This window comes from Trichomonas vaginalis, chromosome III (genome assembly GCF_026262505.1).
Source record: "Trichomonas vaginalis G3 chromosome III, whole genome shotgun sequence".
In the NCBI taxonomy this organism is placed as follows: Eukaryota; Parabasalia; order Trichomonadida; family Trichomonadidae; genus Trichomonas; species Trichomonas vaginalis.
In genome coordinates this window covers 7,901,626-7,926,485 of record NC_067205.1, presented here as the reverse complement: position 1 = coordinate 7,926,485, position 24,860 = coordinate 7,901,626, and the positions used below count along the sequence as shown (strand labels likewise).

The following is a 24,860-nucleotide window of genomic DNA, read 5'->3' as shown; positions in this document are numbered from 1 at the left end:
ATACCATTTCTTATGGAATATGAAAAAATAGTTTTAAAACATCAAGATAACGTAACAAATAATGATACTCATTTTAATCATTTTATTCAGAACAATTTCAATCACAAATTATTGGAAAAAAAGCTAGTTTATAAAAAATAATATTTATATCAAACAGATTACTTTCAAAAACAACAACCAAGAAATATTATAAAAAAAATTAAAAAAATTACTCATAAGCTACGATTCTTCTTGGCCTTGCGTATCCTTCTCTACAGAATGGACAGTAGTTACTATTTGCGAAGTGATGCTGTGCGCATTCACTGCAAATTGTGTGACCACACGGCATAATCACGATATCGGTTCGATTTGTAAAGCAGATACCGCAAGTTTCAGGATTCTCCCCCTCAGGAGACAATTGAATGGGCTTGACACTTTTATCGACCTGCATCAGACAAAGTGGGCAAACAGTGACATTCAGCTTCTGTATGCAGTCCTGGCAGAATACTGAATGTCCACAGTTGATGAAGAACACGGAATCATTCTTTCCGCAGAGAAGACACTTCGGAGTGCAAATGCACTTCTCAACTTGAGCATTTGGAGCGTTTTCGTTGACCATCACGTTGATTGGGCCAACGCCGACCACGAAGCCGCTGCCAATTTGGAATTCTCTCTTTGTATCGACTTTGAATATTTTATCTCGGTTCAATTCGCCACCGCGCTTAGTAATATCGATCCTATTAATAATCGTATTAACATCCTCGGCTTTATTAATAACCGTTTGGTCGAATAAAGGTGATTTGAAATGAGCTGAGCCTCCGTGGTGGCAATAGATGGATGATTCCGATAATCCAATGAATGTTGTGTCATTAGAAACTAATTGACCACCTGTGAAGATGTCTGCTCCATATTTTCCCGGTCCAATAAGATATGAATTTTCTAAAGCGACGAAACTATGATTGTAACAGCCTAAACATGAATACTTGCAACCAACAAACAATGAAGTATCGATTTTTACTGATTCACTATCGGAAACAGCCACTCCAAAGTGTTCTATGTTTTCAATATTGCAATTCTTGATTGTTGCTACGCTGTTCGTTCTCACAATGATGCCGCTCATCTGGCTGTCACTGATATTACACTTTTTAATCATCCCAACTGAAGATTGACAAATTGATATTGGCGGAAAAGTCATGGATTTGAAGGATGATGAGGAAATTATTGCTGTTGTTGATTGGGAAGCATTAATTCCGTTACCGTTGCAGTTTAAAAACGCAGATTTCTTGAGAACAACTTTGGATCTTTCGAAATAAAGGGCTGTATGCTCTATATCAGAGAATTGTGAACTCTCTATAAGTACTTGAGGACAACTACTAACGTATAAAGCTCCTTGTTGAATATTTTTGATAACTGAATTTTCTATCACCAAATTTTTAACATTATATCCTGCTAAAGCCCTATTCCCACCTTCGCTTATCTTAGTGGAACGTATAGTTATACGACAATTGCCTTCTGAAAAAATAGTATCTCTTCCTGTGTCAGATATAAGGCAAGACTCGCATGAGAGTATTGAATTTGATGTTGCACATATTCCTGCGTATTTTGTGTTCTTGATTTGACAGCCTTCAAGTACCATTGCCGAACAATTATCAACACTTAATCCAAATTTAGGGGAATCTGTAAAGAAACATTTAGAAGCATGAACACCAGCGATGTTTTGAATGCTTAAAAGGTAATCTGAATCATCTGAAATGTCATGAATTGCTGATAAAGTTAAGCGTAAAATTCCATTTTCGACAACAATTGATCCGCGAAGGTTAAGACCTTGAATTTCTACTTGGCAACCAACAATTTTAATCTTTTTACACGTTATTTCATTACGAAAATCAAAAGCAAGGTTCATATTTTCAGTTATTATAATTTCATCTTCTATTTTTGCACTCTGACTACTAGAGAACTGTATATCTTTATCTTTGTAGTCTATTGAATGCAAGGCAACATCAGGAAATTGATCTATGTTAATGAGGATGGGATTTTTCTCGTTAATCATAGATTTTTTTTGAAAAATTTTATTTTTACAATTTAGAGAAGGTGACAACTTATCGCTCAGAGATTCATTTGAGAAATGAATTTATGGAAATACCCCAAAATTCAAGATTATTCAAATTCTAAATTAGTGGAATATCAACAATGCGAGCATTGAATTCCGATTATAATGACACAACGATAAGTTTGGTTGCAGTCATTAGAGCAAAAATGAAGATTTGCAGGAAAATTTGATTACATATCCAATGAAATGACCAAATGACACTTGGAGTATTATTAGCAAAAACAAGTCATATTAAAGATAGATATTTATAAGTTTACAAAACAATATATTTCGAAGAAATATTTTCTCTCTATATATTCAAGCTTCGCCTGAATTTGATATTTCCTTTTCTAGGAAAGGCCTTTTCATTTAGTTTACGTGGCTTAGCATAAAATGAAATTGGATTTTTGACAATTAATTTTGGTAAAGAAACAGCAGGATATGTATTTCTATCAAGTCTAATGCTACTTGTACTCAATACTATTTGCTGGTTCTGTTCCATCAAAGAAAGCAGTTCATCTATAGTTGGTCTCTGGACAGGGTCTTTAATTAGGCATTTCTTAATAATAGTACCTATTATTCCAGTTGAGACAATGACCATTTCAAGCTTTCCTTCTTTCATCTCATTCATAAATTGATACTCATTAGTTGTATACCAGGGATAGTGCAAAGTATTTAGCAAATTCAATGTTACACCTATTGCCCAAACATCGGCTTTCATTCCGTCATATGTATCTGTCTGAAAAATTTCTGGAGCCATGTAAAATATAGTACCGCAATATGTGTGCATAACGTTAGAATTTTCCTTGCTAAGCCCAAAATCTATTAATTTTGGATGTAGTTGTTCATCAAACATAATATTTTCTGGCTTTAAATCTCTGTGACTAATTCCACGCTGATGAAGATACTGTAAACCTTGAAGGACCTCATATGCAATTCTAATTTGCTCTTCGCTACTAAATTCCATACCTTTGGACAATAATGTTTGGAGATCACCAGATGGCACATATTCCATAACTATCATGATAATGTCAGGCTCATAAATGACATCAAATACCTTGATGATGTTTGGATGATCAAATCTGCTGCTCAGTCTGAGTTCATTTTCTAAATAAAGCAAGCTACCAAGTTTAGTAATTTCATACCTATCTAGAATCTTAATTGCAACCTTTTCGTTAGTTTTTGGATCATATCCTAAAACAACAACAGCAAAGCTGCCTTTTCCAATTGTTTTAATAACATCATATTTGCCTACTGTTTTAGGGATTCTTATCTGACAGCAGCTGGAGTTAATATCGTAAGAGGATTCATCTTGCATTTTTGTAAAAATGATGGACGAAAAATTTTGCTAGATTGAAAAGCTCTCTTCAAAACATTGCGAACTTTTGAGACATTATTTTTGAGAATGTCGTCATAATTAATCTCATATAGATATATAATTTAAAAATATTATATCGGGATTTATTGAATGACCAGAAATTGAAAATATAAAATATAAATTATAAATGAAGGGACACATAAAAGTAAGCACATATATAAAAACGTAAAATTAATCCCCATTCATTGAAAATTTTGAAAGAGCTACAGTTAACAAAATTAGCTTTGCATTTTTGAAATATTTATCATTCAATGCTTGCATATTTCATTCTTTTACATATAAACTATTCAAAAGTTAAAATCGTTTATGAACCATTTATTCTTCATTACATAATGTCTTCATATGTGGTAAATAACCCATTCAACCTTTTTGATAATACTTTATTAAAAAATTGTGTGCGTCATTGCACTTAGTTGGCTGCTTAATTTTGGTATAATAGAACATTTACTATATTAATAATAAATTATTTTTTTGTACGTTTTTTTATTTGTAAAATCATTCAAAAGTACAAAGATTTATCAATATCTAGTTCTCTTTTGACAAGCATATAAAATTTATTTTTAAAATATATTCCGCAATTTCACAAATTTTGAAAGTGTACCCATTTCAAATTCGGAGAAATTATAAAACACCTTATCTTCACGGACACCATCTTTAAAAATAAAATAATATTTAAATAATATCATTTATTCTCTAAATATACAAAACAAAAATAACGCTTAAATTAATGGATTACAATTCAATATCTCATAAACTCTGTATTCTACGATTTCTTCTTGTGACCAATTTATCAGGAACTTCGCGAGCCTTTGGTTTTAGCTTGGCAATATATCGAGCATCGAGCTTTGGAAGGGACGGACCTTGATATGTTTGTCTGTCGTGGAGTTTTCCAGTCTGTGTCTCGCTCTTCCTTATGAATATTGGCATCTTGAAATGGTTCTCTATGAAATCCATGAGTTCGATGGCAGAAGAACGTTCTTTTGGATTGAAATCAAGAGCCTTCTTGATGATTTCTGCCATAATTCCATCGGGTTCAATATTTATTTCTAATATGTTGTCTTGAATTTCTTTGATGATCTGAACTTCCGATTTCATTGGCCATGGGAATCTTTGAGCGGCTAAAACGTGGCAGGTGATTCCGAAAGCCCAAATATCGCTTTTTCTTCCATCATATACATTTTCATTAACCAACTCAGGAGCCATGTAAAAGGCTGTTCCGCAGAATGTACTCAATGCTGAAGCATTTTCTCGAGAAAGACCAAAATCGATGAGCTTTGGCTGAAGTTGTGCATCAAATAGAATGTTTTCCGGTTTGATATCTCTGTGACTGACACCTCTTTGATGAAGATAATTCAATGCATCTAAAATCTTATAAGCAATTGTTACTTGCTCGTCGAGTGCAAAGCACATTCCTCTCTCTAAAAGTGTTTGCAGGTCTCTGTTCGGTAAATATTCCATTATAATCATAATTATGTCTGTTTCGTAGATAATATCATAGACTTCTACAATGTTAGGATGATGGAAACGAGATGATAATCTAAGCTCGTTTTCAAGGAATAATAGCATTTTATGGTTTACGATTTCAGCTCGATCGACAATTTTGATTGCAACATATTCATGAGTTTTAATGTCTTCTGCAAGTACAACTACAGCAAAACCACCTTTACCAAGGGTTTTTATTACTTTATATTTTCCAACGAACTTAGGAACACGAATTGAACAAGAAACTTCCATAAAATTTATTGTCAAAGTTTCTATTTTCAATATATTTCAAATTTTGTGTAGAGACGTAAAATAACAAATTAGCTATACATATAATAATAAGCAGAATTTAATATTTTAACATTTTTTTCATAACCTTCAAGAATTATATTATAGTTGAATATGCTTAATCTTTAAAATTTAATATTAGCTATCGATAGCTAGTACTTTCAACTATCTTAGTCCTCAATTTAAACATTTATTTGATATGCATGCTTAATGACTGTGGTTCAGCATAAAGTAGTTAATTTAAAATATGTTACCTAAGTCCATATATATTTACATATCTTTAAGAAGAGTATTTGAACGTCCTCAACAGCGAGCGTATTGATAGTACCAATATAAATATAAATCATTTTCTTATAGAGAAAAATAATTCCGAAGATACTTTAAAGGTTTATAGGCCATTTTGCAAATACAGATCAAGGTAAAGCACTTTTCACTACCCTCATAAGCTCTTCAAGCACAATAGGTTTTTGCACTTTTTCTCTCAAATGAAAAAATCTATTACAAAAATGATGATATCAATACAATATACATGCTGATAAGAAACAATTTACACAGGTTTTATAGATAAAAAAGATAAATTAGATATAATTATGATTCAGCAGGTTCACGAACTATAAATACAATAAATGTCAATTAACTATCCATTATACTTCAGAGTACTAAAGATTATTCAATATTTTTCCAATATAAGCAATTCACCAATTTTTTCATCTCATTTAATATTAGTACTAGTGTGTGATACTACATCAATGTCATCAAAAACTATATTTCATAAAATTATTTAAAAATTTTCATATTTTGTAAAAAATATTGTTTAAGTCGTATGCCATTCATGCTTTTAGTTTGGTTATGTAGAATAGCATTTAATTTTTATATAACCTCATATTAATTTGTTGGTATTTTCAATTTCAACTTTAATTTCAGATATTTTCACTCATAAATATCCTTAAAATTGAAAAAATAAATATTTTACGCAAAAATAAACATAAATATTATAATATTATATCAGCGCTCTCACCAAAAGAATTCTCACAGCTTTTGATTTAATCGAGTTTGATCTTGATCTAACTTTCAGCGGCTGATACTCTTTATAATTATATAAAGGCTTAACTGTCATAAAATACGCGTATGCATTTGTTCCTATTCCGTATGTATTATCATCATCAATTTCGCATCTTAAGACAACTATATTATTATTGAAAACCTGACATCCTTTGTTTTGTTTAATAGTACAATGCTCAAATAAACATGGCTTTGTATCACTATCAAACATATAATTCTTTGCATTATTTCCATTAAAAGTACAGTTACCTACATAATTGGTTCTTCCTAATAATTTCATGAAATAATCAGTACATGTATTTTCTGTGAAATTACAAGATCTAATATCCATACTTCCATCACCATTCAAAGCAAATAAGTATCCTCTTGCATTGAATAAAATGAATTCACATTCTCTAAATTCAAGATATGTCGAACAAGCTATGTTAACAGCTGAATCTGAACATGAGTTATTAGCAAATACAGTATTTGACATTGATATTCCATCCGATGTCTGCAATTCAACAGAATGGACTCCGACATTTTTATTATAACTAAAAATACAGTGACCAATTGATATCAAATCATTACCTTGTGAAGAATAGAGACATCCATAATCATTTCCTTTAGAGTTAGAGATATTTGAATCACCAAACTTCAGACTTCCATGCAGATGATAAATTGGACTATTTCCTTTAGAATTTAATCCAGAATATTCTACTGATGAATAATTAAAATAATTCTTTGCTGGGAAAGATGATGAAACATCGACATAAGAATGAATTCCATTACTATTGGAAAGAAGACTGCACTTAGTTGACATAATTCTCCATTGAACACATTCTCCTTCAGTCGCAAAATACAAAGCACCTCCATTTGATGAAGGATTACTGCATTCACTGAATAGAATATTATCCAATGCAAGGAATGTTCTATGTGAAGTGGATTCAAAAGTAACAGAATGTTCGTTACATTTAATGAAAGTTGTATCATGAACATAATATTTGAGATCATTTCTGAGTATTAAACCTTGAGATTGATTTGTGAAATTGGACAAAAGAATAAAATCTGAGAAATCATTAAGAATATTAGAGAAATCTAATACTATTGGGTTGTATTCTGTGTCTGAGTCGGCACTGAAGTTTTGGAAGTCAATCTCAAATGTGCTAGTAGTCATGAAACTAGTTGATGCATCTCCTATTCCTGATGCAACATTAGATGTAATAGAGTTTAATAGAGTTGTAGAACCAGAGAATAGATAACAATTCTTTATGTCTGTAAATATAGAGTACTCAACCAGAAGCTGATTAGATGTTATATACACGAGAGATGAAGTTGCAGTTATGTTATCGAATTTACATCTTCCTATGTAGCTGTTACTTGATGAAAATTGCATTCCATATTCTCCAGAGCTCTTGCAATCTGTAAATAGCGAGTACATAACTTCTGCTTCATGCTTTCCTTGATCAATGTACAACAAACAGTGTGTCTTTGCCGTGCTTGCTGTGATGTTAACTCCTATGACTTGAGGCTTTCCTCCGGAGATGCGTACTGGACTGACAGACAGGAATTTATTTCCACTGTCTGATATCGAAGTGTGATTTACTATATTCATTGTTGAAGATGACTTAGTAACATCAGTATATGAGTGAGCTCCGTGCATATTGTTAGAGACAGAAGATCTTACAGATGCAACTCTTGTTTGAACGCACTGCCCCTTGTTCGAGAAATATACACAACCTCCTTTGTCTTTATTGATGCTGCAGTTCGTGAAAGAAACTGAATCTATTATAAGAAGAGTTCTATCTGACTGGCTTTGTAAATTAATAGCTCTACTCGAGCATTCTTCAAATGATGTGTCATGCACATAGTATTTTTCAGCGCTTGACAATGAAAATCCTGTTGTGATCGCATAGTACTTGGAATAGACGGTGAATCCATTGATTGATATTCTTTTCTGAAATGTTATTCATGTTCAATATGGACTTTGTCAACTGTAAAGGGAAAATTAAAATATTTTATTGAAAAAAAAATCATTGTTTCCTCATTGAAAAGCAGATTACATAACAGAATGATTTGTATAGTGGGAAATTACCATAATATGTTGTTGGATGATATTTATTAAATTAATTGTATTTTCAAAACATTTTTACAAGCGAGAATTGTCTTCAATGCTTTCTAAATTGCTTTCGGAGTTGATTTTTGCTTGCTTCGTCTTTGTATGCTTTGGTAATAATTCTTGTTTAATATCTGTCCTTTCGTTTATAGAATCAATTTCATTTTGAGTGTAATAATTCGAATATATTTCTGCATCGAGATTATGTTGTCGTTCTGCTGATTGTTTTTGTTCAAATGGCAATCCGAAGCCAATTTGACCTAAAAGATGGAAGAGCATGGGAGAAAATGATATTGAGTATACAAAATGAGCAATTTTTTGTGTTCGAAGTACCCAATATGGATAATTTTTCATATTTTCAATTCCAACAAGAGTTTCGCAGAGAGTATGAGAGAAATCATTGCAATTATGATACATGAAATTGTAATATTCACTCATCCATTCTGTTGAATTCATAAAACTTTGTATAATATTTTTGCATTCATCGAAACTAAGTGAAATATCGCAAATATCATATGAAGTATAAAATTCTCCTTCCATATAATCAGGAATCATATTTAAGCATTCTGATAAATGAACTCCTGTTGTTTTTTCACCGAAATACCCGTAAAAATACTCTTCTTTGTCATCCAAAACTACACTAGAATGATAAACTCCGAGTTTGAGCCAGCGAAATGCTCGGTTGGATGCTGTAAGATCATATACATTAACTTTAATTTTTACCATCTAAAATTATGAAAGGCTTCACTGGCTAATCTCAGCTAAATATTGAGGAGAAATTTAATGTGCTGGTAATTCTCTATAGAAATGGAATTATTTGCAATCTTTCAAATATAAAAATAACATATGTGAATTTAATGGTTTAAATACTGTAGTTTTACTTTCATAATGTTTAACTTTGCATTTGCATCAGCAACTTACCCAAAATTATGTAATTATTGATTTTGTGGTAATATTGTTTTGTTGATTTCAATACCGGTTTCGGTCTGAACAAGCTGCACTTTCACTATGTCATTTGACAAATCAAGATCGATTTTTGCACCATTTTTAATCAGAAGCTGAATCATTTCTGGATTCTCCATATCAATGGCTTGAGTAAGTGGACTTTTATAAATTTATTGAAAAAGTAATGATTTTGTAAAGTATTTCATATTTAAAAAATGAATCCATTTAGAGTAAAATGAATATGCTAAGATTTAAAAAGAATTTTCTGAGTGGATAGAGAATATAGTGAATGCATAATAAATTGCATTAAATAAAGGTGAATCCAATAAATTATGATAATGAATTCCATGAGATGATGAAAAGTATCGAAAGGAATTCAAAATGAATTTTATCAATTGATAAAAAACTAACTTCATATTTACATCAGCGCTATGTTCGCAAAGCAATTGAATTGTATCGAAATCTTCATTTTCGATAGCAATAGATAATGGAAAAGCCTAAATAATACAAAGAACATCATGAATGAAAATATTGAATGAAATTGATATCAAAATGAATATAATTAATGAATAATGAATTTCAAAGGAAAGAAACAAATCCAATGAATTTGATAATGAATTCCATAAGGTAATGAATGATTCCATGATGAACTTAATAATGAACTCTATGAATATTATAAATGAACACCATAATCATGAAAATACAAATGAACATCATAATTCAAAGATGAATAAGTTTTGTATTAACATCAGCACCATTTTTCAAGAGAAAATTGATAATTTCTGTGTTTTTATGAAGTACAGCAACTAAAAAAGGAGTTTTCTAATATAAAATTGAACGAAATTAATTTATAAATTGAATTGCATGAATTTATCAAAGAATATGATGAGCTTTAATAAAGAATTACATCATTAATCACAATAAAGAATGTATATTTCATCATGAGTAACAAATAGAATCCAAACTTCATGATAAAGGATAATGAATGTAATGAATTAATAAAATTGAACTACAAAAACTAATGTTGAATTACATAAATATAAACTGAAAATCAAACACGAAATTTGAGTTGGCACCATTTTCAATCATGTATTTAACAATATCAAATGAATTCCATTCGATAGCAAGAGCTAAAGGACATTTAAATGTTGCCCAATTAATTTAAATATAAAATTTCAGTATGAGGAAATAAAATGAATTTCATTAAAGATAAAATATTGAATATAATGAGCTTGGCAAAAAGAACTCTATTAAAAATCAAATAGAATACAAGAGCAATTGATTTCAAATCCATTTTCAATAAGAAAAGAAGCTGCTTTGAAATTAATCCAGACTAAACAATCGCCAACGTTAATATCATGAGAAGTGAATGTATTCATTATCCAATCAGCAATCTCATCATGATGATACTTTATTGCGATATCTAAATACATTCCAAATGAATGTCCTTCATTTGCCAAAATTGATAAAATCTCAAAATTACCGCCCATAACTGATAATTTATCAGTTTCATCTGAGTATTCAAGACCGTTAAGTCTTAAGAATCTGAAGCATTTCTCTGATCCAAACTGCAGTGTCAAGGAGCGATAAATTGTTTTTGATTTCGTCAAATTTATCAAGTTTTGACAATTCATCGATTTTATCGAAAGCAACTAAATAAAATGGTGTGTCTTCGCTATAAACAGTTTTTAACGCTTCGGCATCTTCATATATATTGCAATCGAATTTAATTCCAAGATTCTCTAATAGTGCCTTAAATTTGTCTGTTCTAACATTAACTTCGAATTCAAAACTTTCTGTCAACTTTACATATAATTCCGCGAAATTTTTCATCTTTTTTTCTTGGATCTCTGATGCTTTTTCTAATGCATACTTCACAAATTCCAAAGGAATTGCTTTGCTGTCGATCAAATTCTTCAATTCTGAAAAAATTATTTCTAAATCAAAGTCTTCTTGGGGAGTTAACAGCAACAAATTGCTTACACGCCCATATGGTTTAAATACTTCTAATGTTTGAGCTTCTTTTAATAACTTACCCCTGAGCTTGGACAAATCAAGTAAATCTTCTTCTTCCATTTATGATTTTGAATCATAGAAAATCTTCTTGGTTTAGTAAATAGTGTGGTATTGATATTGTTATATAACTCAGAAGATATTTTAGAAAAATGAACTCAAAATAATGCAAAATATTCTTAAATGGATATGCATTTTTCTATTTTCTTATGGTTTTATAGTCAAAAACGTGCTTTAATTGAATTTAAACAAAGGTTGTAAAACTAAGATTAAATGAGTTCATAACTCCATTTTTTACTTTAACGCAATTTAATTCTTTCCATTAAGTAGAACTATATATCTAACCATATCCATAAGATACTTTATGAAGTGTTAAACACTTCTCTCGTTTGCATGTTCCTCACCTGGATGGAGACTCCAAACTTGCTCGATCAGGATTCCTCCAGGGGGTCCAAAAAATTTTAAGGTTAAGAGTTTTACAACCTTTATTTAAACAGAAAAATTGAGTTACAATTTTCGAAATTTGTGGAGAAAAACAAAAAGAATAAGAACTCTCTTATTATGTAAGTATTTATAAACAGAATACAATAAAAAAAGAAGAAAAGATAAAAAATTATTTTGGAGGAGGACATTTTTCTTTCATTTCTTTTTGCTTGGCATAAGCAACATCATCATGGCCTATTTCAGGGCACAATGTTTGTATTTCTTGCCAAATCTTGCAATGTCGATTATAATGGTGAATAACAGCTGGAACAACGTCAGAACCTTCCATAAGGAACTCTCCTGCTGGTCCATTATCTTTAGATACCTTTCCACCACGTGTAGAAATGATTTTGTCGCCAACTTTTGTTCCAGAAAGAATTAAACCTTGACTTGAGAAGACTCCTTTATAAAAGTAATAGCTAAGGTATCCTTGATCGATGGTCTTAACTTGGAACTTACTCCATTCGGGTCTTCTAAACATAATATCATAAAATTTAAGAATGCAATTAATTCCGCCGTAAACCATACCAAAGCAAAGTGGAGTCCTATTCTCGTAAAAGTCTTTGGCATAATTTGGATCTGCTTTTGAAACCCAGTCAGTATTTATTTCGCATTGCGAAAATTTCAGCATTTCCGTGGTAGCTGCCATTGTAGTACTAGTAAATGCAGATGAAAATGGGTCTTCTTGGAAAACGGAATCTAGAAGATCCATTATAATGACTCTGTCCATTAAATGTTTGTAATGATATAAAAATGTGTAGAAAAGTGGGTGTCTGTTTTCAAATGGGTTCTTTACGTATTTCTTGTCCATATATCCGATATTAATCAGCACGGCACCGCAGTTTGTTAAAAGAACTTGTTGATATCCTGAAAGTTTCTTAATTGCAAGGTTATCACAGAATATTATAACTATAGCTGAACATCCTGTGGAACGTAATGATCGCATAAACGTTTGAACGTTGTTAGAACAATTCATCATCGAAGTAATTATGAAATCGCGTTGAGTTGATGTGCCATTCTTGTTGAATTTATTCATATTACACGTTGGGCAGTTGCCAAACTCAGCTGATTGAATTCTGGATTCAAGATCTTTTGTAAGCCAATTATTTGTTCCGATTTTCATTGCATAGCTAGGTGGTTTTACGTAATTTGTATGTGAACCTGTAGTGCATGGTCTATTTTTGTTTGTTATAAATAATTCTTTTTCGGAATTTATTTCTTCAACAGTTGGTATCTTTGTTCTTGTTGAATTGAAGAATGCTATGAAACATACGACTGCTAGTAGAGCTAAAGCAAGATATAATGGTCTAAATCTTGAGCGCTTTAGCATCATCAGATTCTTCCTTTGGATTATTTTCAAAATGAATTATGACTATTAAAAATATTGTTCAGAAATATGGTGTGAATTTAATAAAAGTTCAAAGACACAATGTTTAAGAAATTTCAGTCGATAGATTTAAACAATGATGAGTATTGAGAGGGTTATTTATTTAATAACAGTAATTTAATTGATTGTAAGCTATTTTTCTTAACTGTTAAGCAAATAAAGAAATAAAATATTTCAAATAATATATTTCCATTGTTTAAACTTCATGATATGAAAATCTATTATGGCAGTCCCAACGGGAACCGCGGTAATTTACCGAGGTTTCCGCACACCGGTTCCTTTTTTTAGGAATTTTTTAGATTAAAAAATATGCTTTGTAAATCATTTTTTGTAAATCGGCAAAAATTTGGAAATATTCTGACGACAATAAATCTGGGAATAGTATTTTAAATACGAGAACAACCTATTTAAAAGTGTTTCGCTCGATTTTGTATAATTTCAAATTTTCGCATATAGCTTTCCGTGAATTACCGTGATTTTACCGCCACATCAATAGTTTACGACACTTTTCCCGTAAATTGAGTAGTTTACTGCACTTTTTCCGTAAAATTGAGTTACGGGAATCCGTAAGATTACCGTACCTCACTTCTAGTTGAAAATAGCATTAGTATATAATAAATAGATATATTATTCATATTTTTGATTTTGAATTACGGAAAAAGTGAGTTCAGAACTTCCAATTATTATTTGATTAATTATGTTAAAAATACTATAAGGAATTAAAATACATAATGTTGAAATTTGAATTACGGAAAAAGTGAGGGTGAAAGTGAAGTGAAAAAGTAAGATATTTTTTGTTGAAATAATCATAGTTGTACAATTTTGAAACTATATGTAAAGCTATAAATTGAATAAATTCAAAAACAAAAATTGTTTATTCTTATTAATAAATTTATATTAATCAATATTTGAACAACCCGTAATTAAAATTGAATTCCTCTTAAAATTTAATCCATACGTTAATTTTTAATTTGCTCGGCGAATGCCGAGCTTTCCTACTTCTCTTGTCATTCCTTCAAAAACTCTAATCTCATCGCACTTACAAACATCATGATTTGATGTATTGTCGAGAAATCTTAGACTTGTTTGTCATTTGATTATAGCATTTGAAAGTCATCTCGAAAATCGATTAACAAGACAATTTCCCAAACATCTACATACAAGTAGATGATGGTAAACCCATTAGAGTTGTTTTGCTATGATTCCTCCAATCTTATGATGAGAAAAATCATATCAAAACAGCTCTAATCGAACATTCTACACAGCTTAGCATCCAGCTAGTTCCAAGTAATGCGATTACAACATCAACGGCCAAAGCCTTTCAGAGTCCTTTAATCATTTCTTCTCATCTCAATGTGAAGTGGCCCCAAACGAACTACAAGCTGACGTTACAACGCATTACAACCCGGTTAATACGAGCATATACATTAGAGCTGCTTTGTTATGATCTCCCTCATCAATTGATGAGAGATCTCATTATGAAGCAGCTCCAATCGAACTAAAAACCTACATACAAATGAGTGAAAACAAACTCATTAGAGTTGTGTTGCTTTGATTTCTCTCATCAGAAGATGAGAGATACCAGAACAAAACAACTCTAATCAAACTTTCTACACAACTCAGCACAGTATCAATGCAAAGTAATGCGTCTGTATCGTTAACAAGCAAAGTTGTTTCGGGTCCTTCCATTTTGGAAGAATTCGGAACAACTTTGCGAATTGATAGTGTAAACCCATATACATGAAAGCGTGCATGCATAAAGACAGGTATTGTCAGCAATGACTACCTGCCCAGCTATGAGTGATCAGAGAATTACCATCTCAGGCTTTTTGAGAACGTTTCAGCCAGGACCCTCGTATGTTGACTGTGAGAAAGGCATCCTTTATCTGAAATAGATGCTTTTCCAACAATCAAATTCGAAGATCTTCGACGTTGTTGTAAAAAGAGAAGGAGAAGGAAAGAAGAGGAAGGAGAGGAAGAAGGAAAGGAAAAGAAGAAGAAAAAAAAAGAAAAAAAAAGAAGGACATATTAAATATAATGCGCACTTAATAGTGCCGAGGCGGCGGAGCCGCCGAGGCGCGATTTTTTTGACCCTATATTACCGCACGGCAATGTTTTTCTCGATTTTGTACAGCCCTAAAATCTATCTAAAAATAGAAGGGAGTAGCCGCTTTAAAAATGTTTTGACCTTGCTAATTTTCAAAAAAATTCAATAATTCCATTAAAAAATATAAAAATTTTATTAGACTTTATTTATTTATTTGAATTTTTGATGGTTAGGGTTTTGCAAACTGGCACGGGTTTCGAGGATTCGTGCCAGTTACGGGCGTAAAATTGAATGGACAAAGGGCAAAAAAGGGAAATTTTTGCAACATTGTGCCACTTTACGTGCCACTTTGCAAAACCCTATTGATGGTAAAAAATTTCGGAATAAATAGGAGGTGGCTTAACTATTCTAAGGAAGTCCGATATGGATCCATTCAAATATGAGTTGATCTTTCCGAAAACGAATTCATAGAAATTTGAAAATCAAAGTTTATTATTTAGAAAATGAAAGGAAAATTAGCAACCATTACATAATTTCATAGATAAAGTAAAATAAAGTTTATTCATCGTCGTTATCATCAATATCGTAGTCAGCATAAACAGGTTTCGCATGGCGAGATGGGTTACTACGGGCACCCTCAGGACGAGGTTTAACAGGGGATTCCTTTTGTGCTTTCTTTGGTTTACGTCCTCTTTTTAGCTTTTTAGTCTTAATTTTACCAAAATCAGGCTCATCACCATCATCTGCAACATCGTCGTCAATATCATCATCAACATCGGATGAATATTGACCAATCTTAGAGTCTCGAGCCATTTCTTGCTGGTTAAATATCCTTGTATTCACTCTGGTAGCTGCCAGAAGCCTTGTCTTATCGGTAATTGTCTCATCCTGATCAGGATAATCAGGATAGTGCACTTTAATAGAATCACCTTCTATTGATAAAATAGTTCCTTTGTAAATATCAAATCCATTTGTATCAATTACGAAAATAGTTTCTTATGTTTTAGAATGTATCAACTAAATTTCGTAAATAGTTTGAATTTAAAACATTTCTCCCTTTGAATGATGTTATCCATCAAAAATTAAACATTGTCATTATAAATGTCTGTGGAAAATTAATTTTAAAGAATTTTTATTGGTAAAAACTAAATTTCAAATTCAAAAGTACTGGCAAAAACAATTATACAAGTAAAGCATCTTCATCAGAACTTCTTTCAAGGGATTTCTCTTTGAGATGCTTGAACACGAAGAACCGACAATTGCTGCCCCAATAACAACCAATGGAATTACAACCCCAAGAGTAATACCAATAATTTTACCATTAGAACTACCAACATCTAGATTATCCCCTGATGATGCTATTGCAGGTGTTGGAGCAGGTGTGGGATCAATAACTTGAATCATTTTGCCATCTGCAAGGATGCCTGCAATACCGACATTACCTGTTCGAACAACCATAGAAACAAAGTGATGAGAACTGTTCTTCAAGTTTCTTATTGAATACAATGGTTGTTGGAACATTGTGTCTATTATTCTGTTCTTCTGGATGTCATCGAAAATGAAAGAAGTGTTGCACGAACCATGTAATTCACCATCGAGATAAACATCGAAATGGCCACCATATATCGACTTGTCACCAATTATTGCTATGCTGTCACCAGTTTCATTCAAATCTATGCTTAATGTTAGATTTGCATCTTTTTGCAATTTCCATCCTTTTCCGTTGTAATACAAACCTTCCTTAGACAAAACACCATTACCTTGTATTCTCCAATCTTTGTGTGTTGCAGGTATTATATTTCTTGATGTTGCCGCTTTGAGCAATACAGGTTGTATTTCAACAATTCCTGCAAAATTACCATTCGAATTTGAGTAAATACTCAGATTAACATATCTGCAATAATATGCAGAACCAAAAGTGATTGTAGAATCAAAACGACCATCATAAATTTGTTCTCCATCACATGTAATCGTACAATTTCCATTAACTTTCCGACTTCTTTGAGGCATGTACAATCTTTCAAATGTAAGTTCTTGACCGAAATCAATGTCATAATCAATAGGAAGTGGTTGAACAACATTTGTTGATTGAGATGGTGATGTATTTCCATCAAAAAGCAACTTGTTTAAATCAGCTGCTGGATCTTCTGTTGTAAGCGATTTTAATAATTTGAAATTGTTTGGTGGATATTTGATTCTTAAATCACTTTCCCAATAAATACCTAATGTAGGGTCATTTTCTATCTTTGGCATGAATGGATTCTGATCCGTTTCTCCACGAATAGCTCCAGGTAACCAAATTCTATCTGTTTGTATTCCTTTGATGTTATCAGATGTGTTGTAGATATATCCAATTTGACTTTGACCTTCACCACCAACATTGTTGATAACGAATCTGAGATAGTACTTCTTATCTTTTGTCAAATTGACCCACTTACTATTTCGATCATTTTTATTCCAGCCTCCGTATCCCCAGGCTCTAAATAATTTAGAACCTGCATCAATATCAAAATTGTCATTGAAAGGATTCTCTGAAAGATAAATCAAGCATCCTTCATCATGATAAGATACAAATCTATAAGTATTTGTTTCTGGAGGATAGAAGCAACCATCTGTTACAGCAAGGAATTTGTACCTCATCTTTGGAATATTGAAATCAGATTGTAACATAACATGGAATTTGTCTTTAGTTTCGAGATATTTCTTGTATGCATTATCAATTGACAATGAAGCAGAGTTATTAAAGTATGTCAATTTTACACCTGGGAAAACTTGTTTGATTCTGACAATCATCTTTGTGATGTCCTTTGTAACATCATCTTCGTATTCAAGGTAGAACTTGTCAACAATACTTGGATCTGGTGGAGTGTATTTGTATTGACCAGTTCCGATTGATTCAAATGTTCCTTGACCCGGAATGACTCTCTTGAATGTGAATGTGTGCATTCCATCTCTTGTCTTCTTGAATCTCTCGAAATCGAAATAATATGGATCACGTGCAGGAATTCTGAATGGTTTTGCTGTTTCAAATTCAACACCATCTAATACATAACCTGTTTGATAAATTGTTGATACAGGGTGGAATTCTTTGTAGTTCCATGAATCCAAAAGCTCATGTGCTTCTTGACGAATAGCTGTAGAATAATTATATAAATTAGGCCATGTACTGAAATATGGTCTCATATCTCTCTTGGTCAAATGAGACATTGTCAACATGAACTGATTAGGGAAAGAATTGTTTCGAGGGAAATATTTTCCATCTTTTGTAGAACGGATAATTTTCCTTTGTAGATCTGAACCAAACCAATACAAAGGAAGACCATACCAATACAATAAATCATTAGCATTAACATTTCCGTATTGATGTGCTGTATTTGACCAATCACCAGACATTTGCGCATTACCAAAGAAATTCACCATTCTCGTTGCATCAACTTCCATCATTGTTGCCATTGAGATTAGATTCAATGCATTGTTTGAGACTTCACCCCAGTTACCATAGGTCCATCCGTTCTGGAAATGATGTGCATATTCGTGAAGTTGTCCCCAACAGCCCCATCTTGCAGATTCATAACTGACCCATCCAGTTTGCCAACCAATTGGTTCATAAACTTGATTTGCACCTGTAAGAGCAACAGCTGTACCCATTCTGACGAATCTGTCAACTGTTGTACGAAGTGGAGTTACGACTCTGCCATCAGACCTTCTTGGAAAATTAGCAACATCGCTGCACGAGTATAAAATACGAGAAACACTTCACCAAAAGGCCATAGCATCATTAAGTTGAACTGCAGTTTTCGTGAGACTACTTGGTGCTGCAACAAAACCTGCACCATAGTCGAGTGATAAAATTGGACCTGGAAGTTGTGCGATCTCTTCTTCCCACTCTTCATCTGTTGTGACACCATATATGAAGAAAGGACATCTGATGACACCTGTGACATTGATGTCTACACCTGCATTGAGAGAATCTGCATTAACAAAGAAGTCAACTGTGCCACCATATGGCCATGAGAATTGTGTTACAGTTCCTTGAAGAGAAAACTCACATCTTGTTCCACCAAGTCTGACATCATGACTCGCTTGGGTATCAACATGTCTATTAATAGAAAAAGTAATTTTACCAACACTTTTTGTTGGTATTTCGATTGTAATACGTTCACCAGGTGGAGCATAAAGACCTGTTGGATGATATAATCCACGTCTTGAGTTTAAGAAAATTCTTGCTTTATATCTTTTTGAAGCATTGATGACAGCATCATCACCAAGGAATTGTTTTGAACCTGCAGGATGGTAATAAAGTTCATCTTCACTAACACTTTCTGCCCACTTGCAAAAGTCCTTTCTAATTCCAACTGTTTCACTATCAAGTATTGATTTAGGACATGTATAAGGATGACTTGGCCAAACATACTGATCATCTTCAATTGGCGGATTGGAATAATTTTTAGCTCTAATAGGTTTTAAGTTCATCGATTTTGGAACTTCGTTTAATATTATAATAGAATCTGTCTCCTGTGCTTGAACAGTATCAGTTCCAGGATATCCAAATTTTGAAGGAGTAAAAGAAATAGTTGACGCCAATAGGAAACAAAACATTTTTTTAATATTTTTTATAAAATTTGAATGGAAATAGAAAAAATCAAAATCAAATTATGCATAACAAATCAAGAGATAAATATTTTTTAATGAGGATACCAGATTTTGAATTCTATCATACTTTTGAATGAATCTGCGACAAGAATTGCATTACCCAAATATGCAGAATCTTTTTTAAAATCAAATTATTTACAATATCAGCTCAGAATTTTGGCACTTTTAGTGATTGGATTCAAACTTGAAAAAGTATTTAGAAATCATTAGTATATATATTTTTACATTTTGATCGAAAAATATTTCTCAAAAATATATTCTGAATATTATTTTAATTGATGTCAATTTTTTTTCTGTGTTGTTCACAATGAGAAAAAAAATCAAGAAAAAATGACGCACTTATTAACATAATTCAATTTAATCATTTTTTTTCAATTGGCCAATCAGCTAATCCTCCTAATTTGAATTCAATGGATATTTTCCCCAGACAAATTTAAGAGCTGTTATTATCATTATTATAATTATTGAGAGGATTAATAGTTGCCATTTTTCTCTCAATTTATAACCTGCCATTTATCTCAAAGACGGTAATTGAAGCTTAACTAATCATTTTTTCAGTAATCATAAAGTTTAATCACTATTTACTTATTGATAAGTACCCGCAGAAAAGAAAATTCTCCTTGGATGAAGATCAAATCAGAATTTACTTTCACTACCATATCATCTAACCAAAATAGAAAATAAATATCATTTTCTGGGAAGAATAAACTTATTTTTTTCATTATTTTGATTAAGGATACCCTTACGTGTCAGATTTTTTGCGCATACGAAGAAGTCATGCTAGACATGAGCTATAAACCTGAAATTTTAGCAACATATTTAAAACTTTTTAAACTACAATACACTTTAATATTCGAGAACAAAAATATTCTTTTTAGAAATTACATAATTATTTTATGTGAAATCTATATAAAAACATATTTTGCGAGCGTAACTTTTTTCTTTATAAGCACCTGATATGACTGATAAACTGTGAAGGCACATAATTGTTAATTCATAGAGTTGATATGTTTCCAAAATTGAGAGGAAATTTGAAAATTGAATACCCTTTCAATTCAATTTTCAAAAGATATCAGCTCCTTCAATAATTGAAGGACGATTTTGATCATTTGCTCTTAAAACAAGTATGCCATGGAGAAAAAAGTTACGCTCGCAAATCTGAAATATAACTATCATATAAAAAAATTAAATTTCTAATTTTTTACTCTATAGATATTATTGGCCACTTGTGTAATGCATAAAAGTTTATGTCATATGCATACATTTGGAAGTATGGGAGACGAGGGGAAATTACTTCTATGAGGCACTAGGATTTTTAAAAATTTCTCTATCGGACTCACCATTCAATTTCTCGAAAATTAAAAAAAATCAATAATAGCTAAAATGTATTATGCATAACAAATTTTAATGTTACACGGTATTTTTTGAACTTCATGACATGAATTTTCTTTATATTATTTTTTTTTTGGATTTTCTATGATTTATGCGATAGGCTGGAACAACATTGTAAGTGCAATGATATCATTTATAGAGAAATCTAAAACTTCAGCATTCAGAACTCGCAACCACAAAAATATTCATTTGCTAAGTAAGTAAAGTTGATTAAGTTCGACACTTAGCTTTTATACGTAAAACCAAGTGTGTATTGTTATTTCTTGTTAAATTATTGAGAAAAAAATAAATTATAAGAGAATCGATACTGATTATTGAAATAATATTGAGGGTAGCTGCAGATTTCTTCATTAACATGCCGGAAATTTGTTAATCTTGGTTTTCTATCATAAAATCTGTCGAAGAATCTAAAAACGGAGATATGAAATAGAGATCATGTAAATCTAGAGTATCCTGTCAGAAAAATAGACTAAGCATGTAACCCTTTTTTGGTCATAAACACTTTTACCACTTAGTCATACAGATGATCATTAAATTTAAACGAGCACTTTTTGTCAGAATTTATTCTTTTACAAAGACAGAAGATTTTAGTATTATTTAATATTAGTGCTGTAGCAAAATTCAAAAAACGGTGAAAATTCAGTGAATTTGTGAATTCACATTTTTTCGACATTTTTCTTGATATATCCATGCACATTAAGAACACAGCTTTGATACGCTTAAAAAAGCATATTTCATATGAAATTGTTAAAGAAATAAACAATTTATATAAAAATTGCACTTATGGGCAGTTTAGATATATAATTTATATATAACATATATACAAATCCATAGACAAAGTGCAATAACTACAATGTTGTAGAAAATTACAGCAGAAATACTGACTTTTTGAAGGATAATAAGAATTCTTCTAAATGTTGTATTTTTATAATTTGATTGATTTTTTTTACTATTTCATTAATCTTTTATGAATAATAATTATTTTTAATATATGTGCTATTAAAATTTCAAATTTTGACTAATATATCTAAGTTATCTGAACGAAACATTTAGAAAATATCATACTTACATTGAAATAGCAAGTAGAGCATATTAATAGCAAGTTTCTTGGCTTTATATCTATCATCTATTGTTGTTTGATCAAACAAAATTCACTCTATTATATGGTGTCAATTAATTAAAACAATTTTTAATAGTTATTTATTTAGTGCGAATAAGTGCAAACTCATAAATGAATAACTTAATAGTAGAAATGAATTATCTGATATAAATCTCACATTTTGTCCATCAGAAATACTTTAATTGCATACGCATAACTATTAGTAATACGTCTGGAGTGTCAATTAATAACAATCCCACAACAAGTAAAATTCAGATTTTTATTAAACTTATTTTTTCCTAAAAGTTTTCTCAAATTACTATATATACATATGTGGATAAAATAATAGTAATATTGTAAAAAATTAGATAATTTTTTTTATTTGAGAACCTCTCAAAAGTTCATTCAATTTATCAATTGTTTCAGTTTGATGTATATTCATTTCTGGAGCCTAAAACTTTAGCAATCATGACAATATCATATTCTCTTTCTAACTACGCAATGTAAGGGTATCCTTAAAATAATAATATGTCATCAAGACAACTTGAAAGACAACCTATATTATAACATATATCTGAAACTCGAGCTTTTCACATCAAAAGAGTCTGAAATTGCTCCAACAGTGGTTATCCTGAGCTTGATATAAAGTGGAAATGAAGTTGAAACAATTATCGCAGAAGATCATTCCTAACAAGAAAAAGATACTAATATAATATGCATATACTGTATCAGAAAAGAAGATAACATATGATTTACGAAGTCCATCACAAAATATGCTTAAAAAGACAGTTTATGAGAAGCATAAATATGATAAATCGCCTAAGCAAAAATCAAAAGATTCATCATAAAATAATATTTGATTCCCCATCATTTAATGATGACAAAACATCATTTATAGATCTATAATAAAACATCATGGATACTAATGAATATTTATGCCATCCTTCGAATTACACACTTCATCCAACTAGCTGATAACAAGATATAAACTAGTTGGACACATTCAAATGAGATATAAACTATACCAATCCTTGCGTTTATTATTCAAATGACCAGATTAGGCAAATAGTAATTTCTCATGACATTTATCATTCTCTAACAGATTTGGATTTTTGACATTTGATTTTTTCAAAGAAACTTTTTTATTTTTTTAGTTCAATGAATCGAGATCAACTTTTGCAAAATATTCGAAACGATTTTATGCACGAGATCAAGATATTTGTTATTAGCACTCCATTCCAAGCAGTAAATTCTGTTCAAATTTATTCATCCATCTTCCAAACAATAATTCAGCTACTAAAGAAGAAGACAATCGTTAATGGACTTAATCTGATTGAAAGAAATGGATATGAATACTTATTATACAACATATTTAATGATAAACTCGACTTTTCACATCGACTTACATTTCGAATGATTTCCGCAGGTGCTGCATCAATGACCACATCAGCATTAATGCTTGAAAGAAAAAACATCTCTAACTTTGTTATTATTCCCACATTTCAAGCAAGTTATTACGGAATTCTATTCATGATACAAAACCCAAAGGAGTCAAAGAAGTTTTTGAACGACAATTTTCCAAAAACAGTAAAATACATAGAACAAAATCCTATTACTGGGTCAATATGTCGAATTATTAACAAAGTTCACACTTTTTTCAACCAATCCCCACAAAATCGTCGTAATCAAGCAGATACTATTGATTTTATTAATGATATTAATCAAGATGTCAATCAATTAAGAGCAGGAATCAAAAACGCTCTTAAATAATTTTAATTCATTTTAAATTTTATGTTAAACCATGTATTTTCATCAATTATTTACGAAATATAGATTAAATATTTACTCAATTTGAGAATATCATAAAATATCATTGTATTTCAATCTATATGTATAGATTTTCTATAAGTTATCCTCATTTTCAGCTTATAAATCTTATGTTTTAGAATGTATCAACTAAATTACCACTCAAATTTTAATTTTTCGTTATGATATAAATTTGAGTATGAAAAAAAAGTGAATTAGTATGGATAGATATGTTTTTAGCGACAAACAAGATATATTTGGAGTGAACATATAATAAAAGGCATGAAATGAAAATTTATGTATATTTTTTCTTTTGATTTTACTTGATCAATACTATATATCAAGGGGAAATCAGCTTCACATAAACCAGTTGATATATGTGAAAGAGAATTCCTAAATTCGGATGAAATTCTATTTATTAAAGTCAATCTATATGAACTAAATGATTGTTGATCAATATAACAATTATAACACGTCATTGGGGATCCATGGAGATAAGCCCCACTCATAACGTTATTTATAAAACTGCAGTTGTATAAAATAGTATTACTTGAACTTCCGATCAAACCTCCAGTTCCTTTATTATGAAAAATATTACAAAAATATATGTATTTGTCTGAACCAAAATGGTCAGCAGACCAACTTGAAGTACATGTATTATT

General features: G+C 31.0%; 11 protein-coding genes across 11 annotated transcripts, besides 3 other annotated features; 1 reads left to right on the top strand and 10 right to left on the bottom strand.

Annotated features, from left to right (window-relative positions):
• Positions 1 to 163: 163 nt before the first annotated feature.
• Positions 164 to 2,038, bottom strand: TVAGG3_0661700 (pectin lyase-like family; the record flags this gene model as incomplete). The annotated part of the gene is made up of 1 exon (XM_001319574.1): positions 209 to 2,029. One exon carries the CDS (start codon positions 2,027 to 2,029, stop codon positions 209 to 211), a length of 1,821 nt encoding a protein of 606 aa, XP_001319609.1.
• A 340-nt stretch (positions 2,039 to 2,378) lies between these two features.
• TVAGG3_0661690 (protein serine/threonine kinase protein) lies at positions 2,379 to 3,391 on the bottom strand (the record flags this gene model as incomplete). The annotated part of the gene is made up of 1 exon (XM_001319573.1): positions 2,379 to 3,386. The coding sequence occupies one exon, from the start codon at positions 3,384 to 3,386 to the stop codon at positions 2,379 to 2,381; it is 1,008 nt and encodes a 335-aa protein (XP_001319608.1).
• Positions 3,392 to 3,911: 520 nt separating this feature from the next.
• Positions 3,912 to 5,180, bottom strand: TVAGG3_0661680 (protein serine/threonine kinase protein; the record flags this gene model as incomplete). The annotated part of the gene is made up of 1 exon (XM_001319572.1): positions 4,194 to 5,180. The coding sequence occupies one exon, from the start codon at positions 5,178 to 5,180 to the stop codon at positions 4,194 to 4,196; it is 987 nt and encodes a 328-aa protein (XP_001319607.1).
• A 1,036-nt stretch (positions 5,181 to 6,216) lies between these two features.
• Positions 6,217 to 7,920, bottom strand: TVAGG3_0661670 (uncharacterized protein; the record flags this gene model as incomplete). The annotated part of the gene is made up of 1 exon (XM_001319571.1): positions 6,217 to 7,920. One exon carries the CDS (start codon positions 7,918 to 7,920, stop codon positions 6,217 to 6,219), a length of 1,704 nt encoding a protein of 567 aa, XP_001319606.1.
• A 486-nt stretch (positions 7,921 to 8,406) lies between these two features.
• Positions 8,407 to 9,099, bottom strand: TVAGG3_0661660 (Lys63-specific deubiquitinase protein; the record flags this gene model as incomplete). The annotated part of the gene is made up of 1 exon (XM_001319570.1): positions 8,407 to 9,099. One exon carries the CDS (start codon positions 9,097 to 9,099, stop codon positions 8,407 to 8,409), a length of 693 nt encoding a protein of 230 aa, XP_001319605.1.
• Positions 9,100 to 10,368: 1,269 nt separating this feature from the next.
• TVAGG3_0661650 (uncharacterized protein) lies at positions 10,369 to 11,494 on the bottom strand (the record flags this gene model as incomplete). The annotated part of the gene is made up of 1 exon (XM_001319569.1): positions 10,849 to 11,394. One exon carries the CDS (start codon positions 11,392 to 11,394, stop codon positions 10,849 to 10,851), a length of 546 nt encoding a protein of 181 aa, XP_001319604.1.
• Positions 11,495 to 11,868: 374 nt separating this feature from the next.
• Positions 11,869 to 13,252, bottom strand: TVAGG3_0661640 (nucleotide-diphospho-sugar transferases family; the record flags this gene model as incomplete). The annotated part of the gene is made up of 1 exon (XM_001319568.2): positions 11,945 to 13,147. One exon carries the CDS (start codon positions 13,145 to 13,147, stop codon positions 11,945 to 11,947), a length of 1,203 nt encoding a protein of 400 aa, XP_001319603.2.
• A 171-nt stretch (positions 13,253 to 13,423) lies between these two features.
• Positions 13,424 to 15,340: a mobile genetic element.
• Positions 14,145 to 14,218: a mobile genetic element.
• Positions 14,549 to 14,808: a mobile genetic element.
• Positions 15,341 to 15,806: 466 nt separating the features above from the next.
• TVAGG3_0661600 (uncharacterized protein) lies at positions 15,807 to 16,061 on the bottom strand (the record flags this gene model as incomplete). Its single annotated transcript, XM_001319567.1, has 1 exon — positions 15,807 to 16,061. The coding sequence occupies one exon, from the start codon at positions 16,059 to 16,061 to the stop codon at positions 15,807 to 15,809; it is 255 nt and encodes an 84-aa protein (XP_001319602.1).
• A 296-nt stretch (positions 16,062 to 16,357) lies between these two features.
• Positions 16,358 to 18,896, bottom strand: TVAGG3_0661590 (experimental autoimmune prostatitis antigen 2-related family; the record flags this gene model as incomplete). Its single annotated transcript, XM_001319566.1, has 1 exon — positions 16,407 to 18,896. The coding sequence occupies one exon, from the start codon at positions 18,894 to 18,896 to the stop codon at positions 16,407 to 16,409; it is 2,490 nt and encodes an 829-aa protein (XP_001319601.1).
• Positions 18,897 to 19,004: 108 nt separating this feature from the next.
• Positions 19,005 to 19,847, bottom strand: TVAGG3_0661580 (experimental autoimmune prostatitis antigen 2-related family; the record flags this gene model as incomplete). The annotated part of the gene is made up of 1 exon (XM_001319565.1): positions 19,005 to 19,847. One exon carries the CDS (start codon positions 19,845 to 19,847, stop codon positions 19,005 to 19,007), a length of 843 nt encoding a protein of 280 aa, XP_001319600.1.
• A 3,693-nt stretch (positions 19,848 to 23,540) lies between these two features.
• Positions 23,541 to 24,216, top strand: TVAGG3_0661570 (uncharacterized protein; the record flags this gene model as incomplete). The annotated part of the gene is made up of 1 exon (XM_001319564.1): positions 23,593 to 24,162. The coding sequence occupies one exon, from the start codon at positions 23,593 to 23,595 to the stop codon at positions 24,160 to 24,162; it is 570 nt and encodes a 189-aa protein (XP_001319599.1).
• Between the last annotated feature and the right edge of the window lie 644 nt (positions 24,217 to 24,860).